The sequence below is a fragment of the Oncorhynchus nerka genome, linkage group LG17 (assembly GCF_034236695.1).
Source record: "Oncorhynchus nerka isolate Pitt River linkage group LG17, Oner_Uvic_2.0, whole genome shotgun sequence".
NCBI lineage: Eukaryota > Metazoa > Chordata > Actinopteri > Salmoniformes > Salmonidae > Oncorhynchus > Oncorhynchus nerka.
Genome location: NC_088412.1, coordinates 14258032 through 14281364, shown reverse-complemented (window position 1 = coordinate 14281364; position 23333 = coordinate 14258032). Strand labels below are relative to the sequence as shown.

The following is a 23333-nucleotide window of genomic DNA, read 5'->3' as shown; positions in this document are numbered from 1 at the left end:
CCCTTAGAGAGAGCAGTCTAGATAAGATGAGGAGGAACTACCATAGACCCTTAGAGAGAGCAGTCTAGATAAGATGAGGAGGAACTACCATAGACCCTGAGAGAGAGCAGTCTAGATGAGATGAGGGACTACCATAGACCCTTAGAGAGAGCAGTCTAGATGAGATGAGCGACTACCATAGACCCTTATAGAGAGCAGTTTAGATGAGATGAGGAGGGACTACCATAGACCCTTAGAGAAAGGAGTCTAGATGAGATGAGCGACTACCATAGACCTTTAGAGAGAGGAGTCTAGATGAGATGAGGGACTACCATAGACCCTTAGAGAGAGCAGTCTAGAATAGATGAGGGACAACCATAGGCCCTTAGAGAGAGCAGTCTAGATAAGATGAGGAGGGACTACCATAGACCCTTAGAGAGAGCAGTCTAGATGAGATGAGGAGGAACTACCATAGACCCTGAGAGAGAGCAGTCTAGATGAGATGAGGGACTACCATAGACCCTTAGAGAGAGCAGTCTAGATGAGATGAGCGACTACCATAGACCCTTATAGAGAGCAGTTTAGATGAGATGAGGAGGGACTACCATAGACCCTTAGAGAAAGGAGTCTAGATGAGATGAGCGACTACCATAGACCCTTAGAGAGAGCAGTCTAGAATAGATGAGGGACAACCATAGGCCCTTAGAGAGAGCAGTCTAGATAAGATGAGGAGGGACTACCATAGACCCTTAGAGAGAGCAGTCTAGATAAGATGAGGAGGAACTACCATAGACCCTGAGAGAGAGCAGTCTAGATGAGATGAGGGACTACCATAGACCCTTAGAGAGAGCAGTCTAGATGAGATGAGCGACTACCATAGACCCTTAGAGAGAGGAGTCTAGATGAGATGAGGGACTACCATAGACCCTTAGAGAGAGGAGTCTAGATGAGATGAGGAGGGACTACCATAGACCCTTAGAGAGAGCAGTCTAGATGAGATGAGGAGGGACTACCATAGACCCTTAGAGAGAGCAGTTTAGATTGTTTAATTTTACCTTTATTTAACTAGGCAAGTCAGTTAAGAAAAAAATATTATTTTCAATGACAGCCTAGGAACAGTGGGTTAACTGCCTGTTCAGGGACAGAACGACAGATTTGTACCTTGTCAGCTCGGGGGTTTGAACTTGCAACCTTCCGGTTACTAGTCCAACACTCTAACCACTAGGCTACCCTGCCGCCCCAGATGAGATGAGGAGGGACTACCATAGACCCTTAGAGAGAGCAGTTTAGATGAGATGAGGAGGGACTACCATAAACCCTTAGAGAGAGAGGTCTAGATGAGATGAGGGACTACCATAGACCCTTAGAGAGAGCGGTCTACTCTACATGAAATGAGGAGGGACTACCATAGACCCTTAGAGAGAGAGCATTCTAGATGAGACGAGGAGGGACTACCATAGACCCTTAGATAGAGCAGTCTAGATAAGATGAGGAGGGACTACCATAGCCCCTTAGAGAGAGCAGTTTAGATTTCTTAATTTTACCTTTATTTAACTAGGTGAGATGAGGAGGGACTACCATAGACCCTTAGAGAGAGCTGTCTAATAAGAAAATAAGAGTGGACTATGATGTCCTTTTTTGGGGTGGGGGGGGGCGTATTTACCTCAACTTCAGGAGGAAAATGTATATTTTTTTCTCCTATCAGATTGTAACTACCACAAAAGGAGTTAGAGTTGTGGTTTTGTAGCTTGTCATGGTTGGACTTGAACCATTTATAAGGATGCTGTTATTCTTCTGTCCACAATGAATATTCCATGGTATCAATACAGCAATCTTACTGCAAACAAAAAAATGATGTATTCAACAGAATGGCAAATTGAGATGAAACACTATAACATAAGTTTGGGTCTGCGACAGAAACCATGCATCCTGATATAGCAATTTTCTCTCGTTTCCAAACTACAAATAATTATTATGCTACATCTTTATGCAAGGACTTTAATAAGATTGAATACGAGTAGTTCAGACGGAGCGCTGTGTTTGATCTTACTGCCCTCGTGAGATGACAGTCGTTTGATGAGGGGAAGATGAGTTGAACCTTCGCCATGACGTTTGGGTTTCTTTGTGTGAATCCCACATGGTACTCTATTCCCTATATAGTGCACTACTTTGACCATGGCCCTATGGTAGCGCACTATATAAGGATTAGGGTGCGATTTGGGGCAACACTCTTAATCAGGGATTAATTAAGAGGGCTCAGAGGTTCTTGGAAATGTTGACAGAAGGGCCACGTGGGATGTGGCGTATTTACGTAATGGATTCACTCTGCATAATTATCAGCTAATGAGACAGGAGAGAAGGATGTACACGTACACACACACACACACACATTCATATGCAAGCAGGTTAAATGTGAGAGTAGGGGTGAGATGAATACACAGAGGATAATGACACACACTCTTCACCTGGGTGATAGGGGTTATAGGAAAGATTGAGAGCCACTGTGGACAGTAACGGCCCTTTCTCCCTGGCCTACAGGTGAAACTCAGTGGGTTATGTGAGCAGGACAAGAACCTGAAGGATCTGGAGGTCCAGATCAGCTCTCTGAAGAACAATAAGGTACTTACACTTTGTCTCTAGACTCTCATGCAGTAAGTCTCACAGCGTTGAGGTTCATTTTCATTTGTAATCAGCCATTATAGGAAGTCAATGTCCATTCAATTCATTGAGGTTAAAGGATATTCTTTTGTATGGTTTTTCTTCCACTTTGACAGAAATACTCTCATTGTGTGAGTTTCCCGTACTGAGTTGAAATGGAATTTACCTTGACCCTGCTGTCTCTGATATTGACCTCTAACCCCTGACCCATCAGGACAAGCTGGAGTCGGTTCTGGACCTGTCCCGCCAACAGATGGAGCAGTACAGAGACCGGCCGGCCCACCTGGAAAAGATAGCCTACCAGCAGAGACTCCTACAGGAGGACGTGGTGCACATCAGGGCCCAGATCTCCAGAGTGTCCACGGTAAGATTATCAAACACCTGTGAGTGTGTGTGGGACACTCAGAGGAGGCTGGTGGGAGGAGCTATAGGAGGGCGGCTCATTGTAATGGCTGGAATGGAGTTAATAGAACCGAGTCAAACGGAGTTTCATGTGTTTGATACTATTCCATATATTCCATTCCAGCCATTACAATGAGCCGTCCTCCTATAGCTTCTCCCACCACCAGCCTCCTCTTGTGTGCATGGGTGTGTACCCTGATTCACACTAAGTACTGGCCTGGTTACGTATCCACCATAGTTACTGGCACCGTGCTGGAAACGACAATATGAAAATAAACTATCTGAGCCAGCACCGTACGGTTCGGATCAGCCCAACATGGTGAATCGGGCATCTTTGTGTGTGTGTGTGTGTGTGTGTGTTAGGTACATGCAGATCCTAGTGTATGGTCTTCTGTGTCGTTCTGACTGACACATTCCACGTTATGTGTTCATGAAAACTCTTACCTCGCTGCCTTATGTTTTGTGTAGGAGATGTCCCGGGCCTGGGAGGAGTACAGCAGGCTAGAGAGCTCAGTGGAACAGCTGAGGACCGCGCTACAGACCACCATGAACTACAGCACCACCTCTCAGGTCAGAATGGGTACTGCACCTCAACATCACAGCTCAGTGCGCACACAGTGTTGTTATTCACTGTCTTGAAGAGTGTTCGGTAGATGGGTGTATCTACTGTGAAAATACTGTTGTGTTTTAGAGCACAGTAGCAACCAGCTAAAGCGTGTGTTTGAAATTCTAGCGGGAGAAATCGGAGATAAAGCGGGAGCTGTGGAGAATGGAAGACGTGATGGCAGGGCTGAGCGCCAGCAAAGCCAACTACAAGATCACCATCAACTCAGTGCAGAACCCAGGTGGGAGAATTATCAACTGCCCAGAGACTTCCGCCAACTATGTTTTACTATACTGAATTCAAATATAACGACTTTATTCGTCCCCTTGGGGGAATTCCTAACTACAATACACTATATGGGAGACAAACAACCATAGTAGTTTTCCATACCAAATAGCCAAATCTAGTCTCCATATACCATGTGCTTCTGTTACAAAAACAGCGATACCTTCGTATTCTAACACTTACCATGACAGACAGAAAAGCACAGAGGTCAGGCATAAGTTAATTCTTGCCCTGTGTGTGGATATGAATGTGAATACGGATGCACTCTTATTCATTTGCTTGTGCATTTTTTTTTCCAGAGAGGAAACTAGTGCCTTCGGTGTTGGACCCTGCAGTGCCTTCCCAGTGCCCTACACCCCCACTAGGGGAGGTTGGGCCCCCTCCTCTCAGCTCCTACAACCCTGTGCCAAAGTGGGTGAGTGGAAGTTCAGTTTGTAAATCTCGGTTTACTGGGGGATTAGAACCTGTAAAATGACCAACTCAGTGGCCTTGTGCTTAGAGTGTAGAGTGTCCGCACTGAGATTGGAAGGTTTTGAGTTCAATCCCTGGCCGAGACTGTAACAATGGGACCTGATGCGTCTCCGCTTGGCCTTCAGTTTTAAGGAGATAGATTGGGGGTAAGACCCTGCTACGGACTAGCGTCCTCTCCAGGGGGTATACTTGTACATTATGTTAGAGTTGTTGATCAACAGCATTGTAGCTACCTCACAATACTAACCTTATTAATAGAGTTGAATGAAGGAAGCCTGTAAAGAATACAGTTATTCCTAAACATGCAACAAGACACTAAAGTAATACTGCAAAAAATGTGTCAAAGCAATTCACTTTTTGTTCTGAATATAAAGTGTTATGTTTGGCGTAAATCCGATACAACACATTACTAAGTACCACACTCCATATTTTCAAGCATAGTGGTGGCTGCATCATGTTATGGGTATGTTTTCTCCTATCACAGCCATTAAACTCTGTAGTTTTAAAGTCACCATGGGTTTCCTTCCTCTCCAGCAACTGAGTTAAGAAGGACGCCTGTAACTTTGTAGTGACTGGGTGTATTGATACACCATCCAAAGTGTAATTAATAACTTCACCCTGCTCAAAGGAATATTCAATGTCTGTTTTTTTTCAGGTGCCCTTTGCAAGGCATTGGAAAACCTCCCTTGCCTTATTGGTTGAATCTGTGTTTGAAATTCACAGCTCGACTGAGGGACATTACAGATAATTGTATGTGTGGGGTAACAGAGATAAGTTAGTCATTAAAAAATAAAGTTAAACTATTATTGCACACAGTCCATGCAACTTATTATGTTACTTGTTAAGCAAATGTTTACTCCTGAACTTATTTAGGCTCGCCATAACAAAGGGGTTGAATACATATTGACTCAAGACATTTCAGCTTTTCATTTTTTACTAGTTTGTAAAACATAGCTCCACGTTATGGGGTATTGTGTGGAGGCCAGTGGCAAAAAACATCTCAATTTAACCCATTTTCTATTCAGGCTGTAACACAACAAATTGTGGAAAAAGTCCAGGAGTGTGAGTACTTACTGAAGGCGCTGTAAATGAAACAGTCATCTGAATATGAAACTAGATAGACCTGAGTTCGTAAAATACATGAAACAGTGAATATGAATATGAAACTAGATAGCACTGAGTTAGTAGAATGACTCCCTCCTAATCAGTGGTGCTGTCTGAAAGCATTACTAGCTAACAAATCTTTGATTCCTCCCTTCCTTGATTCTTCAGTTTCTCCCCTCCCTCTCAATGCTCATTGGAGCAGAGGCTCCAAGGTTCCTGCCCGCAGGCCTCTACCTCCAATTAACTTTGTGGCACTTTCCGATAAGGTAGAATCTCAATTGTATTTCCTTGATTTCTCACATCCTCTCTCCTCAAAACCCATTGGATGAGAAATTCAGAAGTTCCTCCCCTCATCCCCTCTCATCTAACGGTTTTGAGGAGCTGAGGAGAAAGGATGCGATTAATCAAGGAAATGCAATTGAAATTCTTGCTAAGTACTAATTGTGACTGACTTCCTGTATGGGTGTGGCTCTGGTACAGGCAGAAGATGAGGCTCCTCCCAGGCCGCCCCTGCCCCGCCTTTACGACTATGAAGACCCGCCCCCCACCATCCCACCCCTCCCCAAAGAGGCAGCAGCGGTCGTAAGACACACGTCGGTTCGAGGGCTCAAACGCCAGTCAGACGAGCGGAAGAGAGACCGTGAGGTCGGAGGGTGTGTCAACGGAGACTGTAAGGTCAGGACAAGCCATTTTTTAAATGTATTTAATTAAGTCATTTATTTTTTAGGTCATTCATTTTTAAGCCTAGACTTTTTTTGTACTTCTAGGGTCTATGCTGCAGGTAAAAACAGTTCTTCAGCGGGTGCCGTTTCTGAAGTGGAACAGTCAATTGCGGCACTGTATCAAATCACTGCTGTTTTTCAGCTGTCACCATCGAAGCCAGTTTCACAGGACAATAATATTGTCATGGCTAAGTGACTATCATACTGTCACACAGCCATTCTATTCCAAACAGCTGTCCTCTTTCCTCTTCTATCATGCACTAATCTCTATGCATCTGAGAGAACTGAATAGCCAATATGATGGAAATTAGTTGCCAACACACCTTTCCTGAAGGAGAGGGAATGAGGGTTGAGGAAAAGGTGACAATGTTTTGAAATGAAATGCATCCTTTACCTCACTGAGAGGTAGCGGTTAATTTAAGAGGGTTGGGCCAGTAACTGAAAGTTTTCCGGTTCAAATCCCTGAGCAGACTAGGTGAAAAATCTGTTGATGTGCCCTTGAGCAAGGCACTTAATCACAATTGCTCCTGAACGTCACTCTGGATAAGAGCATCTGCTAAATGACTAAAATGTAAAAATGAGAGTATGTCTGTTATGGTGACCATATTACTGCTACACCAGCAGTCACATGTCATGACCACAGTTAAAAACCACGTGACCGTTGAGTCATGGTAACTAGGCTTCTCCAAAAAATGCATTTGAAAAATCAAATCAAACACTTCATGAGAGCCCTGGCATTGAGTTTGAGCGGAATAGGATCACCTGTTGCCCATCGAGAGCCAGCTCCTCGTAGCTGGTTGATGCATGGAATGAAATAAGTGTTCTTATATGCCCATTATGCACAACATTTCTATATGCTATGCAATTGCGTGAGAAAACAGAGTTTTGATGGCCTCTATTAAAAAGAGGAGGATCCCATTAGCTTTCTATAGGCTGGGCCTACTATAATTATTTCTCAACTTTCCTAATATTAAGCACATTGCTTCGCAACCGGAGTAGTTTACCTGGCTGGCATGAAAATGAACTGCAGGAAAAACGTCCTCCAGTCGCTATGCAAATGCATATGGATGCCGTCTTTTTCCCTGCCCCTGTTCCAACAGCTGCATGAAAATGTCCCATTCTAAATAATTGAAACTAATGTCACACATATATTATTTAGTATATGTAAAGACAACATTAAATTGATAATAGTCTGATGGGTGAGAATATTATGACTTGTGAATGATGCCATTAGACTGCGTGTGCAGTCTAATTCCTCGATCACACCGATGGTGTCATTGCATTGTGGTACACCAGAAGTACATTAGTTTCCAATGGAACGCTGCGTTTGCCTTGCAGCATTGCGTTGCAGAAGTAGTTGCAGAGCGTTCTGTGTGGTGTATATGTTGGATTTATCGAACGTATGCATCAAACTGTATGTGTAGACGGCTTGACAGAAGCGGTAGCAGAAGGTGAATGTTGAACTTTTGTTGCACACATCCAAATGATAATGCGTACTACTTTTGCACAACACACTATCTGTGTGATCAAGGCGTAAGGCAAGATACAGTGCATGAATTTTGTGACTTTTTGTATCACAACTAAAGTGGCCAAATAACTCTAAGCCTAGTCTATAGGCCCAAGACCCCTGGAACAGGGTTGGAGAGCCCATAGCTTACAGAGCCTAGTGAAACAAGACCCCTGGAACAGGGTTGGAAAGCCCATAGCCTACAGAGCCTAGTGGAACAAGACCCCTGGAACAGGGTTGGAGAGCCCATAGCCTACAGAGCCTAGTGGAACAAGACCCCTGGAACAGGGTTGGAGAGCCCAGAGCCTTCAGAGCCTAGTGAAACAAGATCCCTGGAACAGGGTTGGAGAGCCCAGAGCCTTCAGAGCCTAGTGTAACAAGATCCCTGGAACAGGGTTGGAGAGCCCATAGCCTACAGAGCCTAGTGAAACAAGATCCCTGGAACAGGGTTGGAGAGCCCAGAGCCTAGTGAAACAAGACCACTTGAACAGGGTTTGAGAGCCCATAGCCTACAGAGCCTAGTGGAACAAGACCCCTGGAACAGGGTTGGAGAGCCCATAGCCTACAGAGCCTAGTGGAACAAGACCCCTGGAACAGGGTTGGAGAGCCCATAGCTTACAGAGCCTAGTGGAACAAGACCCCTGGAACAGGGTTGGAGAGCCCAGAGCCTTCAGAACCTAGTGAAACAAGATCCCTGGAACAGGGTTGGAGAGCCCAGAGCCTAGTGTAACAAGATCCCTGGAACAGGGTTGGAGAGCCCAGAGCCTAGTGAAACAAGACCACTTGAACAGGGTTGGAGAGCCCAGAGCCTAGTGTAACAAGATCCCTGGAACAGGGTTGGAGAGCCCAGAGCCTAGTGTAACGAGATCCCTGGAACAGGGTTGGAGAGCCCAGAGCCTAGTGTAACAAGATCCCTGGAACAGGTTTGGAGAGCCCTTATCCTACACAGCCTAGTGAAACAAGATCCCTGGAACAGGGTTGGAGAGCCCAGAGCCTAGTGTAACGAGATCCCTGGAACAGGGTTGGAGAGCCCAGAGCCTAGTGTAACAAGATCCCTGGAACAGGTTTGGAGAGCCCATAGCCTACACAGCCTAGTGAAACAAGATCCCTGGAACAGGGTTGGAGAGCCCAGAGCCTAGTGAAACAAGACCACTTGAACAGGGTTGGAGAGCCCATAGCCTACAGAGCCTAGTGAAACAAGATCCCTGGAACAGGGTTGGAGAGCCCAGAGCCTAGTGAAACAAGACCACTTGAACAGGGTTGGAGAGCCCACAGCCTAGTGAAACAAGACCACTTGAACAGGGTTGGAGAGCCCACAGCCTAGTGAAACAAGACCACTTGAACAGGGTTGGAGAGCCCATAGCCTACAGAGCCTAGTAAAACATATGTTCTTATAAACCCTGTCATTGCTCAATCAATCGCCTGTGAAAACAGAGTTTTGACTGGCCACTATTTAAAAGAGGATCCCAGCTTTCTCATGCTGCTATATTTATTCTTAACAGTAAGCACATTAATCCGCTTTACAACCAGTGTAGCCTACCTGGCATTTTAAAAACCTGTTACATTTTTTTGGGGGGTGGGCCATTATAAATCTGAAGACCCGATACAATTGAGAATAGTCTGATGGGTGAGAATTTTATCAAGTGCTTGTCAAACTGTGAATGAGAGACGGATGAAGTGTGAATGAGAGACGGATGACGTGTGTAGCATGCATAAGAAACAGAGCAGAACGCATGCCTTTCATGGGACATCATTAGTTGCATCATGCAGCCTTACAATGTATTAGAAATCACAACATATAGCCTAAGGTTTGTGTCACAAAAAAAAATATCCTTTCTACATTCAGCTATGTTCAATTGTATTCTTCTTACTATAAAATAATGCCTCAGGAATTCTAAACAAATCGTATCTGCTAAATGAACTAGTGTAGCGCACAGCCATTTGGCATAGCCACATCAGGGCCTAACATAAGGATGACTCAGAATATGCTATTCTGTTCTTCTGAAATTGACTACATTTTCTTCATATCACAATGTTTATTTTGACCTGCTTTAAAAACAATCATAGGCCAGGGGATTCCATTTCCAAACTGTGGGGGGCGCAAGTTGTTTTGTTGTTGTTGAAGGCTTTAAACTTACTCTTGAAAGTTGTAATGGTAGAATGCACCAGGTGGGTAGTGAGTGCATCATCAGTGCATCATCAGTGCATCATCAGTTCCTCTTGTCATGTCAGTCATTACAAACCTTAGAGAGATATTTACAACTGATCAGAAATGTCCAGATCAACTAGCCCATGACACGTTTTTTTAGCCCTTAGATATTGTTGTAAATTTTGTCACCAAATATCACATGAATACACATTAGACATGGTAAAATGTGTAGAAATCCAGGAAATAAACTTTAAACCTACAACATATTCTCTCCACCAAGAAGAAGGGTGTGAACAGTTTGTCACGAACAATACTAGTGCCCATAGAAATAGATGTAGGGTGTGTGCCATGCACATGGGGCCCGCGGGATGTTCCTCAATGCTGGAAACGGGGCCCTGAGTGAAAAGGTTTGGGAACCCCTGGTGTAGGCTATATTAAATGGATTTATTAGACTTATTACTTAGAACGTAGATGTTCCAAAGGTTCAGTGGCTTGTAGGTTATGTGTGGAAGCCCAGGGATGCTAAATGTGTTTATGTTCATTAACGGTCAATTACGGTGAGACCGGCAGTTATTTGAATGACAGTTACCAGCTGACAAAATGTATTGACCACCACAGCCCTAATTAAGAGCAACATGTATTGTATTAAGTTGACTCAAACCTCACTGATCTAGTGTGACGTCTGCAGTGTGATTGTTGCGTTAACCTCTGTTGCGGTCGTTTCAGGTGGAGCTGCGGTCGTACCTCAGTGAACCAGAGCTGCCGGGGATGGGCCGGAGCAGCATAGGGTCTGAGGGGGGCTACCAGACCCTCCCAAACAAAGGTATCATCAGCTAGCCTGGAATCCAGACCTGCTTGAGGCTTGCATTCCACTCCTTGCCACTTTGTGTATTTTCAGGACAGCGGTGCTGTGTCAGAGTGGGTTTCCTCCCAAGCATACTGTGACAGTGTTTCCTGTTTCCTGTCCGTCCCAGGTCTGTCAGGCTCATCGTCGCAGCTGAACCAATCCAGTAATATCTCCTCCTACGTGACCCTAAGGAGAGGAGTGGCTGGCTCAGCAGGGAGGGTGAGTCACCACACAAGCCTGCGTTCCAAAAGTAGTGCACTATGTAGGGAATAGGCTCTGGTCAAAAGTAGTGCGCTGTGTTGGGAATAGGGTTCTGGTCAAAAGTAGTGTACTGTAGGCACTGGTCAAAAGTAGTGCACTGTGTAGGGAATAGGCTCTGGTCAGAAGTAGTGCACTATTTAGGGAATAGGCTCTGGTCAGAAGTAGTGCACTATTTAGGGAATAGGCTCTGGTCAAGAATAGTGCACTATGTAGGGAATAGGTTCTGGTCAAAAGTAGTGCACTATGTAGGGAATAGGCTCTGGTCTAAAGTACTGCACTATGTAGGGAATAGGCTCTGGTCTAAAGTAGTGCACCACACAGGGGATGGAACGAGATATGAGTTACATCCCAAATGGCAACATATTCTCTATATTGGACTAGTAACCGGAAGGTTGCAAGTTCAAATCCCTGAGCTGACAAGGTACAAATCTGTCGTTCTGTCCCTGAACAGGCAGTTAACCCACTGTTCCTAGGCCGTCATTGAAAATAAGAATTTGTTCTTAACTGAGGTTAAAAAATATTAAAAAATATTTTAAATATATATATATAGTGCACAACTTTTGACACAACTCTCTGTGGTCCAAATGTACATTCTTTAATGCATGTTTCAAACTCATTCCACAGAGGGCCGAGTGTCTGCAGTTTTTCACTCCACCCTTGTACTTGATTGATGAATTAAGGTCGCTAATTAGTAAGGAACTCCCCTCACCTGGTTCTCTAGGTCTTAATTGAAAGGAAAAAATTGAATGAGTTTGACACCCCTGCTTTAATGTTTCCTTGTAACCATATTTATCCTGTGTAAATGCAAGCTTTTCTTTTGGTGCTGAAATCTGTAGTTTTTGATAAATGTTTTTTAATGGGGAAGGAGGAGCCCGTTATTGCACGGCTATGGATTCCAAATCCAACTGACATCTCTAACAATCAGGACAAGCACAAGTACACAGTAAGCATTGAAGAAGGGATATTTATAAAAGTAGTGAGTGGTATTGCACGCTACTCCATTGGAAAACAGTGGATTACAGGGCACAGTTAGACGTCACATTAAATGCTTATTTTATCAAAAACTACAGATTTCAGCACCAAAAAAAAGCTCACATTTACACAGGACAAACATACACTACATGACCAAAAGTATGTGGACACCTGTTCGTCGAACATCTCATTCAAAAATCATGGGCATTAATATGAAGTTGGTCCCCCCTTTGCTGCTATAACAGCCTCCACTCTTCTGGGAGGCTTTCCACTAGATGTTGGAACATTACTGCGGGCAGTTTCTTCCATTCAGCCACAAGAGCATTAGTGAAGTCGGGCACTAATGTTGGGCGATTAGGCCTGGCTCGCTGTGTGTTCCAATCAATCAAATGTATTTATAAAGGCCTTTTTACATCAGCAGATGTCACAAAGTGGTATACAGAAACGCAGCCTAAATCCCCAAACAGAAAGCAATGCCGATGTAGAAGGTGTCTGATGGGGTTGAGGTCAGGGCTCTGTGCAGGCCAGTCAAGTTCTTCCACACCGATCTCGACAAACCATTTATGTATGGACCTTGCTTTGTGCACGTGGACTGCTCGGCCATGGAAACCCATTTGATGAAGCTCCCGACGAACCGTTATGCTGACGTTGCTTCCAGAGGCAGTTTGGTTTTTGGTATTTTATTAGGATCTCCATTAGCTGTTGCAAACTTTCCTCTAGGCTCAAATTAAAGATATGACAGATGGGAGTGGCTATAGTCAGCTACCATCCTCGATAGCTTTCTATCTAAGTTGTCAATGCCAGGAGGTTTGTCATTATTGATTGATAATAATAATTTTTCCACCTCTCCCACACTAACTTTACAAAATTCTAACTTGCAATGCTTTTCTTTCATTCTTAGTTTTTTTTATGCATGAATAAGATTGCTCACTGTTCGTTGTTGGCATTTCCTGCTTAAGTTTGTCTACTTTGCCAATAAAGTAATCATTAAAATAATTGGAACTCGGTAGTGAGTGTTGCATCCGAGGACAGACCATTTCTACATGCTTCAGCATTCGGCGGTCCCACCACTTTGCAACTGAGCCGTTGTTGCTCATAGACGTTCCCACTTCACAATAACAGCACTTACAGTGGGACAGGGTCAGCTCTGGCAGGGCAGAAATTTGACGAACTGACTTGTTGGAAAGGTGCCGTCCTGTGACGGTGCCACATTGAAAGTCACTGAGCTCTTCTGTAAGGCCATTCTACTGCCAATGTTTGTCTATGGAGATTGCATGGCTGTGTGCTCGACTTTATACACCTGTCAGCAACAGGCGTGGCAAAAATAGCAGAATACTCTAATTTGAAGTGGTGTCCACAGACTTTTCTATATTTAGTGTAAGTACAAGGACATTTTTACAAGTATCGATTGACAGCGACTCAATATAGTTAAAGGTGCAGTCCGCCCACACTCGTCGCTAGTCAACTTCATTGTACTTGTACATTGTGGAGTTGAGAAACTCTGCTATTTTGTCCTAAGACTAAATACTGAATTTGTGTTGAAGATGCGTCTGTTTTTTCCTTTGTTTTTACTGTCTTCCTTTACCTCTCCTTTCCTTTCTCCCTCTTCATATCACATTTCTATGGCACTACCCATCTCATATCTCTTTCACTATGTTTCTCTCTCTCACTCACTATCTCCCTCTCTCACGATCTGTCCCAGGAGAGACCTAAGAGTGCCTTGGAGCAGCTGTACTCTTCCGACCAGCAGCCCCAGTCTTTGGCCCAGGCCCCCCGGAGCCGCATGAGTGCTGAGGAGCAGCTGGAGCGTATGAAGAGACACCAGAGGGCCCTGGTCCGCGAGCGCAAGAGGAACCTCAGCCAGGGAGAACGTCACTCCACCACCCATCGTTCCTCATCCACTACCAGGCCTCTCTCCTCCACTGACCTGGGCTCAGTACGTTCCCCCCCTCCCCAATCCTGCAGCAGAAGCAGGGACCACTGCCACTGTCACGCCCCTGCCGAACCCCTCACATAGGAGCCACCGCCACAAGCACTAACATGCTAAACTCCTTATTTTAACACCATTCTCCCACTCTCTCCCCCATGTGTAACCAATGGCAGTAACATTAGTAAAGTTAGCATCATGCTAAGGGTCGGTGGGGCTGGTGCTAAGCCGGGGCCAGCTAGGCTGGGCTGCAGAGCAGTCAGACTGTGCGTGGTGGAGGCCGTTTTGGGGAGTAGGGGAGGGGATATCTGTCAGAGATGGACTGTAAGACAGCGCTGTTCCCCATATTAAGGTGTAGGGGTTGAGTTTACCCCAACACTTGTGCCCCTGTGTGTTACCTCACTGACACACTGAATGTATATCAAGGAGAAGAGGTGGGCATCTCTGCCTTCCCTCCCTCTCTGTCACAAGAGAAGAAAAGGCCATTCTATGTACATTTACATTTCTGTACATATACATTTTTATTAATTTACTGAAGGATATTTTCAGTAGCCTATACATTTGTAAAGTTATATTTTATAGAGATTTGATGAAATGGGGATGGGGAAATGTGTACCATGTTTGAACAAATCAACGAGGAAGTGGTACAAATCATTACCAAACGTCCCTGCTCCCTCAGTCATTACCAAACGTCCCTGCTCCCTCAGTCATTACCAAACGTCCCTGCTCCCTCAGTCATTACCAAACATACCTGCTCCCTCAATCTTTAACAAACATACCTGCTCCCTCAATCATTACCAAACATACCTGCTCCCTCAATCATTACCAAACATACCTGCTCCCTCAATCATTACCAAACATATACCTGCTCCCTCAATCATTACCAAACATATACCTGCTCCCTCAATCTTTAGCATTACACGAATGAATCTAATGAAAGTGCCTTTTTTTGCTGATGAATCATTTTCTTCCCACAAAATTGCCCATCAACCTCACTTTTTCCACCCTGGTTGTCTTATGGCGTGCTATGGCTACCACAGAATCAGATTAATTGAGCCTATGATCGTCAAAAGACGAGGGACATCACATTACAAAGTCTAATATATTATCTAACACACAATCTTAACCAGATTGCTATGAGCTCATCAATAATAGCTTCAAACTCCTAACTGCATTACTGATCAGCCTTTGTGTTCCCAGCTCCTACTTACAGTTGGCAATACTTACTTCATCAGCTTTTGCTGGTTACAGAGTTTTATTTTGTAGTTCTTCACCATAATAGCCAGAGTTTACACTACTACTCATTTTAGACTCTCTTTTAGGTCATTTGAATCTGCTCATCTTATACCACACCATGCCATATTAAACAGTCTCTTATTCACACCATTTAGTTGGTGCTACATCAACATTAGCACAGCCTCTTTAAGACCACAACAAAGACGTTTCTACTTGGCTGTGGTTGACCTCTACAACGGTCCACTTCCATGGTCAAGGTCATAGTGAGCGAGTACTCCAGTCTGAGTACCTTTTAATTGGCCTATTTTATCTTATTCACTGCAGATGAAAGGACCGGAAAGGGATAAGCAAAATGGCTGCCGAAAGCCTACCATCAAGGCAGGTGTAAATTCCACCATATTTCTTTCACCCATCCCAATTGGTTTTAAATCAGCAAGGATGTAAAAATAGCACAAAGGAAGGGAAATAATGGACAGCTCATTGTTAAGTGAATCTGTAAAACGAAAAATCACAACTCCTTCACTCCTGTTATATTCTAATGTAGAGATCTGCACTCGAGAATAAAGTAACGTTGCTTCTAAAAAATCTCTTCTGGCTGTGTTTTTCCATTTGGCAGGGGGTTTGATGAGTATGTATGTATGCATTTTCCCTGTGATGTGATTTTCCTCCGTCCACCGAGCACAATGACGCATGTGATGCACTTTCTCCTCACAGCATGGGAATACATTCTGATGAGGCCTACACACACTGCAGTGGGAATTATGCACGCGTGGGTTTAAGAGCTTGGGCACAAACAAATACACTCCTACAGTACACACACTGTCATACGAACAGTTATTTACTCAAAACACAAATGTGTTTATGGGTTTGGAAAAACAAAGGAGAGTGTGTGGGTTTGTGGTCACAGGTTAATCAATATCGTTAGGTGGTTGTTTCTGATGATGTAATTCATCTAATTTCCTCATGAAACCAGGAAAACAAAAAAATACAATGATAGTTTTTATTTTCAGGAAAGCCATTTTTTCTTTTGGATATACACTACCGTTCAAAAGAAGAAGGTCTTTGTTTCTGGCCATTTTGAGCCTGTAATCGAACCCACAAATGCTTATGCTCCAGATACTCAACAAGTCCAAATAAGATCGGTTTTATTGCTTCTTTAATCAGCACAACTGTTTTTCAGCTGTGCTAACATAATTGCAAAATGGTTTTCTAATGATCAGTTAGCCTTTTAAAATGCTAAACTTGGATTAGCTAACACAACGTGCCATTGGAACACAGGAGTGATGGTTGCTGATAATGGGCCTCTGTACGCCTCTGTAGATATTCCATTAAAGATCAGCTTTTTCCTTCTACAATAGTCATTTACAACATTAACAATGTCTAGACTGCATTTCTGATCAATTTGATGTCATTTTAAATGGACAAAAAATTTGCTTTTTTTTTTTCAAAAACAAGGACATTTCTACGAGACCCCAAACTTTTGAAAGGTGGTATATATGTCAACAGTCCTTCCTCCAAAGGACCATTCTAAGGATTAAAGTTTGTGAAAATCATTAAAATAATGGTATTCATGGTATTTTTTTTGCCCTGGTTTAGTGGTCAGATACAATGGGCCTTTAAAATGTTCCTTCCTAGGGCCCCGAAATGTTATTTTTCTGGCCATGCACTGCGGAAGTCATAGTAAGACTCCTTGTATGTTTTTTATTTTATCTCACTCGAGTTGTGTGTTATGCAGGGGGTCCCTGATGAATTTGCTATCACAAAAGGGGTCCCAGGCCCCAAACCGTTTCAGAACCCCCCCCCCCTCTAGTGGTCAGATAAAGTAACTGTTGTTTGTCCCCCCCTAGTGGAGGCGAGAGCAGCAGGACTTTGATTTGCAGCAGGAGCAGAAAGCTCAGGTGGTGGAGCGACTGGGTGCCGAGGGCCAGAGCGACGAGGGGCGCAGAGAGCTGAAGGAAAGGGAGAGGATCCAATCAGATGAGTGGCTCACGGTGATGGCCACGCCCATGAGGGGGACTGACATGGAGCCCCTCGACTACGACCTGAACCTCAGTCGTGAGGTACGTTCATGAATGGCTAATCAATTTTCTCCTATCAACCCTCTTATTGATGAATATTATGCCTGTACACATAAGTGGTTAAAAAGGGGAAGTTCAGTATTTTACCTCACCTTAAAAGTTGTCTATGGGCCTGGAGAAACTGTAATCCATCCTTCTTTAAACAGCCACTACAAACTGTATAATACCGAACATCCCCTTTACGACTATGCAGTTGTGGATGGTTTTGATTTAGAGGCTAGCCTGTAGCTCATACTACTTACCATTCACCACATACACAATTAAGATACAAAATGCAAAGTGAACTAATGCTTTCAACTACAATCACATAACCTTGTTTTTGTAGAACCTTATAGCTATGCTGAACCGCAAAGTTTGAATTTATCTGACCCCAACAGTATGACCATTTACAGTGCCTACTGAAAGTATTCACACCCCTTGACTTTTTCCACATTTTGTTGTGTCACAGTCTGAATTTTTAAAATGATCAAATGTAGATGTTGTCACTGGCCTACATTCAATACCCCATAATGTCAAAGTGGAATTATGTGGAAAAAGTGGAAATCTTTACAAATTGATTAAAAATGAAAAGCTGAAATGTCTTGTGTTAATAAGTTGCATGGACTCACTCTGTGTGCAATAATAGTCTTTAACATGATTATTGAATGATTACCTCACACATGCTATTATATGTAAGGTCTCTCAGTCGAGCAATGATTTTCAAACACAGATTCAACCACAAAGACAAGGGAGGTTTTCCAATGCCTCACAGAGAAAGGCAACTATTGGTAGAAGAAGAAAAACACTGACATTGAATATCCCTTTGAGGATGGTGAAGTTATTAATTACACTTTGTATGGTGTGTCAATACACCCAGTCACTACAAAGATAAAGGCGTCCTTCCTAACTCAGTTGCTGGAGAGGAAGGAAACTGCTCAGGGATTTCACCATGAGGAAACAGTTACATAGTTTAATGGCTGTTATAGGAGAGAGCTGAGGATGGATCAATAACATTGTAGTTACTCCACAATACTAACCTAAATGACAGAATAAAAAGAAAGAAGAAATATGTGGCAAAGAAATTAGCTTTATGTCCTGAATAGAAAGCATTATGTTTGAGGCAAATACAATCCAACACATCACTGTGTACCATTCTTCATATTTCCAAGCATGATGGTGGCTGCATCATATTATGGGTATGCTTGTCATCGGCAAGGACTAAGGAGTTTTTTAGGATAAAAATAAATGGAATCGAGCTAAGCACAGGCAATATCCTAAAGGAAATCCTGGATGTCTGCTTTCCAACAGGTACAGAGAGAGACTTACCCAGAAAGACTCACAGCTGTAATCGCAGCCAAAGGTGATTCTAACATATGTTGACTCATGGGTGTGAATACTTATGTAAATGAGATATTTCTGTATTTAATTTTCTATACATTTGCCAGCATTTCAAAAAATATGTTTTCACTTTGTCATTATGGGGTATTATGTGGACATGTAATCCATTTTGAATTCAGGCTGTAATAACAAAATGTGGAATAAGTCCAGGGGTATGAATACTTTCTGAAGGCACTGTAAACTGATGATTTCTGAATGTTGTTCTAAGCCTTAATTGCAATTCCGCCACTTTTCAACCTCCTATTCATTATCTACAGCACCAAACCAGTGTCTACTTAACTGAAAGAAGTACATTTCTATGATCTGTGGTTAAAAAGAGAAGAAGAAAAGCCCTACAAAATGCTTCTCTGTGACATCACAGGGCAGGGTATTGTCTTGCTCCCCACTTCACCACCAATCTGTGTTTTTGAAAATCACCTTTCTTAAAATGTTTAAACTTTTGATGATGTCATCGGGTAGAATTCTTTTACTCAAATGTTTTCTTCTAAAAACTTAGAATTGCGCCGTTTTCACTTATGTAGACACTGGTATTGTGCTGGAGATTATGAAAATGAGTTTGAAAAGTGTTGGAATTGCACTTTAATATGGATGTGTTGGTTGACTGGATGTCTATGACTGGTGTATGTAGCTGTCCAAGCCCCAGAAGGTGCCTATCTCAGAGCGCTATGTGGAGTCAGACCCCGGGGAGCCTCTGAGCCAGGAGCAGATGGAGGAGCGTCAACGCAGAGCAGAACGCATCATAAACATCCTGGCCAAATCCAAGTACTCTTGACTTAGTTTCATAAAAATCTATTTATTTTTGAACTTTTTATTACAAAAAGCAATTCAGTCCTAAGGCAAATTTAGAGTGATCTGTCAGATTCTTGATAAGAAATAGTAGTTGTTGTTTGTGAGAAATCTGGGTACTTCTTATTGGGAGAAGAAAACATATCACAAACATTGTAATGTCCCTAATCCTGGGTCTCTGGGTCCACTGGATCCACTGTTGGGTTGTGGCTGATTCAATCTCAGTTGTGACTTAAAACGGAGTCCTAGCTTAAAACTTAAGCTAACTACAAAAACTTTAGATCATAACACAAAAAAGTGATCGCAAACATTGTGTACGTCCCAAATGGCACCCTATTCCCTACATAGTGCATTACTTTTGACCAGAGCCTATTCCCTACGCAGTGCATTACTTTTGACCAGAGCCTATTCCCTACGCAGTGCATTACTTTTGACCAGAGCCTATTCCCTACGCAGTGCATTACTTTTGACCAGAGCCTATTCCCTACGCAGTGCATTACTTTTGACCAGAGCCTATTCCCTACATAGTGCATTACTTTTGACCAGAGCCTATTCCCTACATAGTGCATTACTTTTGACCAGAGCCTATTCCCTACATAGTGCATTACTTTTGACCAGAGCCTATTCCCTACGCAGTGCATTACTTTTGACCAGAGCCTATTCCCTACGCAGTGCATTACTTTTGACCAGAGCCTATACTCTACATAATGCATTACTTTTGACCAGAGCCTATTCCCTACATAGTGCATTACTTTTGACCAGAGCCTATTCCCTACGCAGTGCATTACTTTTGACCAGAGCCTATTCCCTACGCAGTGCATTACTTTTGACCAGAGCCTATTCCCTACGCAGTGCATTACTTTTGACCAGAGCCTATTCCCTACGCAGTGCATTACTTTTGACCAGAGCCTATTCCCTACATAGTGCATTACTTTTGACCAGAGCCTATTCCCTACATAGTGCATTACTTTTGACCAGAGCCTATTCCCTACATAGTGCATTACTTTTGACCAGAGCCTATTCCCTACTGTTACGAATCCCTTTTGGCCCGACAGTCTAGGGGGGATGGTAATGAGACCCGTAACATAACTCATGCAAATTATTATTGTGACAAAGTAAAAGTGTGAACGAAATAACCACGACAACAGAAATCTACCGTCAAACTCCAGGTTTATTTATAAACACACGGTAATGGGGGGAGCAGGAAAAGGGGCTGAGCTGGACCCAAGAAAAGAAACAATAAGTATTCAAAAACACCCCTAAGCTAGACTAGCCTACTTTAACAACAGCTAACTAACTAACCAAAAATACAGTGGGTGGTCCGCCCAGTTCTAACTAGTGTATTTAACAAAGTTCACCTACGGGTAGTGTATGCCCATGGGCGACTTGTCTTGGTTTCCCCCTTTTCCCACCAGCAACAAACAAACACCATAACCAAAAACAATACTCACAGGTGATGACAAAGTGCTATGAGGTGCTTAAACAAAAGAGAGGTTAAGACACAAAGCGAGAGTGAAACACAGAGACCTACAGACATGGCATTTACAGAGAGATTGCTCTAGAGATTGCTCTAGAGATTGCTCTAGAGATTGAGCTAGAGATTGAGCTAGAGATTGAGCTAGAGATTGAGCTAGAGATTGCTCCAGAGCAAACAAATGATGGGGTTTTTAAACCATGGGGAAGGAACTGTGATAGGGTAGGAAATAGGAGGAGGTGTGTCTTCTGATTGATGATTGATTGTTGACTGATTGGTGAGTGATGGTTTTCAACTGTGAGGGGAGAAGGAGAGAATAGAAACACACACACAGGATACACACACACACAGGATAACTGTATCCGTAACACCTACATAGTGCATTACTTTTGACCAGAGCCTATTCCCTACATAGTGCATTACTTTTGACCAGGGACGAATTGGTAGGGGAGAAGGTTCCATTTGGGACGCAGACTGAACTTCCTTTGGGTTTCGGCCTCTTTTTCCTCATGTTTGTATTCCCTTCCCACCTGTGTGTCAGTGTTCAGAACACACATCCGTTGTCTGGTGTGGCTGTCCCACTGGACTTCACTGATCTGGACCGAGCCATGCAGCAGCAGAAGAGGATTATGAATGTGTCTCACGCCTTGGCCTCTGAAGCCTCCATCAAGAGCAAGCAGTTCACAGGTCAGCTCATACACACACATGAACACGTGTAAACACATACACACTACATATACACTCAGTGGCCAGGCAGACAGGCATCAAGGCATTCAGTTACTGTTCGATGGAATGTTAGAATGGGCATAACGAGTGACCTAAGAGACTTTGAGGCAAATAACGTCACAGTACAACATTGGTGTGCAGAATGGCATCTTGGAACGCACAACTCATCGATCCTAGTCACGGATGGGCTATTGCAGCAGGCGACCATACCGGGTTCCACTGCTTTCAGCTAAAAGCAAGCAGAAACGGCTCTAGTGGGCGCGCGATCACCAACACTGGACAAATGAGGAGTGGTAAAACATTGGCAGTGGTGTAATGGTGTGGGGAATGATTTGCTGGCACATGTTAGGTCCCTTGATACCAATTGAGCAACGTTTACATACTCTAGAGGCAAAGGGTAGTCTGACCCAGTACTAGATGGATGTACAGTGGGGCAAAAAAGTATTTAGTCAGCCACCAATTGTGCAGGTTCTCCCACTTAAAAATATGAGAGAGGCCTGTAATTTTCATCATAGGTACACTTCAACTATGACAGACAAAATTAGAAAAAAAATCCAGAAAATCACGTTGTAGGATTTTTAATTAATTTATTTGCAAATGATGGTGGAAAATAAGTATTTGGTCAACAACAAAAGTTTATCTCAATACTTTGTTATATACCCTTTGTTGGCAATGACAGAGGTCCAACGTTTTCTGTAAGTCTTCACAAGGTTTTCACACACTGTTGGTGGTATTTTGGCCCATTCCTTCATGCAGATCTCCTCTAGAGCAGTGATGTTTTGGGGCTGTTGCTGGGCAACACGGACTTTCAACTCCCTCCAAAGATTTTCTATGGGGTTAAGATCTGGAGACTGGCTAGGACACTCCCGGACCTTGATATGCTTCTTACGAAGCCACTCCTTCGTTGCCCCGGGCAGTGTGTTTGGTATCATTGTCATGCTGAAAGACCCAGCCACGTTTCATCTTCAATGCTCTTGCTGATGGAAGGAGGTTTTCACTCAAAATCTCACGATACATGGCCCCATTCATTCTTTCCTTTACACGGATCAGTCGTCCTGGTCCGTTTGCATAAAAACAGCCCCAAATCATGATGTTTCCACCCCCATGCTTCACAGTAGGTATGGTGTTCTTTGGATGCAACTCAGCATTCTTTGTCCTCCAAACACAACGAGTTGAGTTTTTACCAAAAAGTTATATTTTGGTTCATCTGACCATATGACATTCTCCCAATCTTCTTCTGGATCATCCAAATGCTCTCTAGCAAACTTCAGACGGGCCTGGATATGTACTGGCTTAAGCAGGGGGACACGTCTGGCACTGCAGGATTTGAGTCCCTGGTGGCGTAGTGTGTTACTGATGGTAGGCTTTGTTACTTTGGTCCCAGCTCTCTGCAGGTCATTCACTAGGTCCCCCCCGTGTGGTTCTGGGATTTTTGCTCACCGTTCTTGTGATCATTTTGACCCCATGGGGTGAGATCTTGTGTGGAGCCCCAGATCGAGGGAGATTATCAGTGGTCTTGTATGTCTTCCATTTCCTAATAATTGCTCCCACAGTTGATTTCTTCAAACCAAGCTGCTTACCTATTGCAGATTCAGTCTTCCCAGCCTGGTGCAGGTCTACAATTTTGTTTCTGGTGTCCTGACAGCTCTTTGGTCTTGGCCATAGTGGAGTGTGACTGTTTGAGGTTGTGGACAGGTTTCTTTTATACTGATAACAAGTTCAAACAGGTGCCATTAATACAGGTAATGCGTGGAGGACAGAGGAGCCT

The 23333-nt window shown here is 43.5% G+C and overlaps 1 protein-coding gene across 1 annotated transcript in view; it reads left to right on the top strand.

Annotated features, from left to right (window-relative positions):
• Window positions 1-23333, top strand: part of LOC115144711 (pleckstrin homology domain-containing family A member 7-like) — a 233213-nt gene that overhangs the window by 200123 nt on the left and 9757 nt on the right. The window contains 12 exon segments of the mRNA XM_065002989.1: window positions 2518-2598; window positions 2852-3001; window positions 3508-3609; window positions 3773-3884; window positions 4228-4343; window positions 5984-6178; window positions 10608-10704; window positions 10856-10947; window positions 13664-13897; window positions 16972-17184; window positions 19208-19341; window positions 21381-21526. Of these exon segments, the coding sequence (XP_064859061.1) occupies window positions 2518-2598; window positions 2852-3001; window positions 3508-3609; window positions 3773-3884; window positions 4228-4343; window positions 5984-6178; window positions 10608-10704; window positions 10856-10947; window positions 13664-13897; window positions 16972-17184; window positions 19208-19341; window positions 21381-21526 (1672 nt within the window).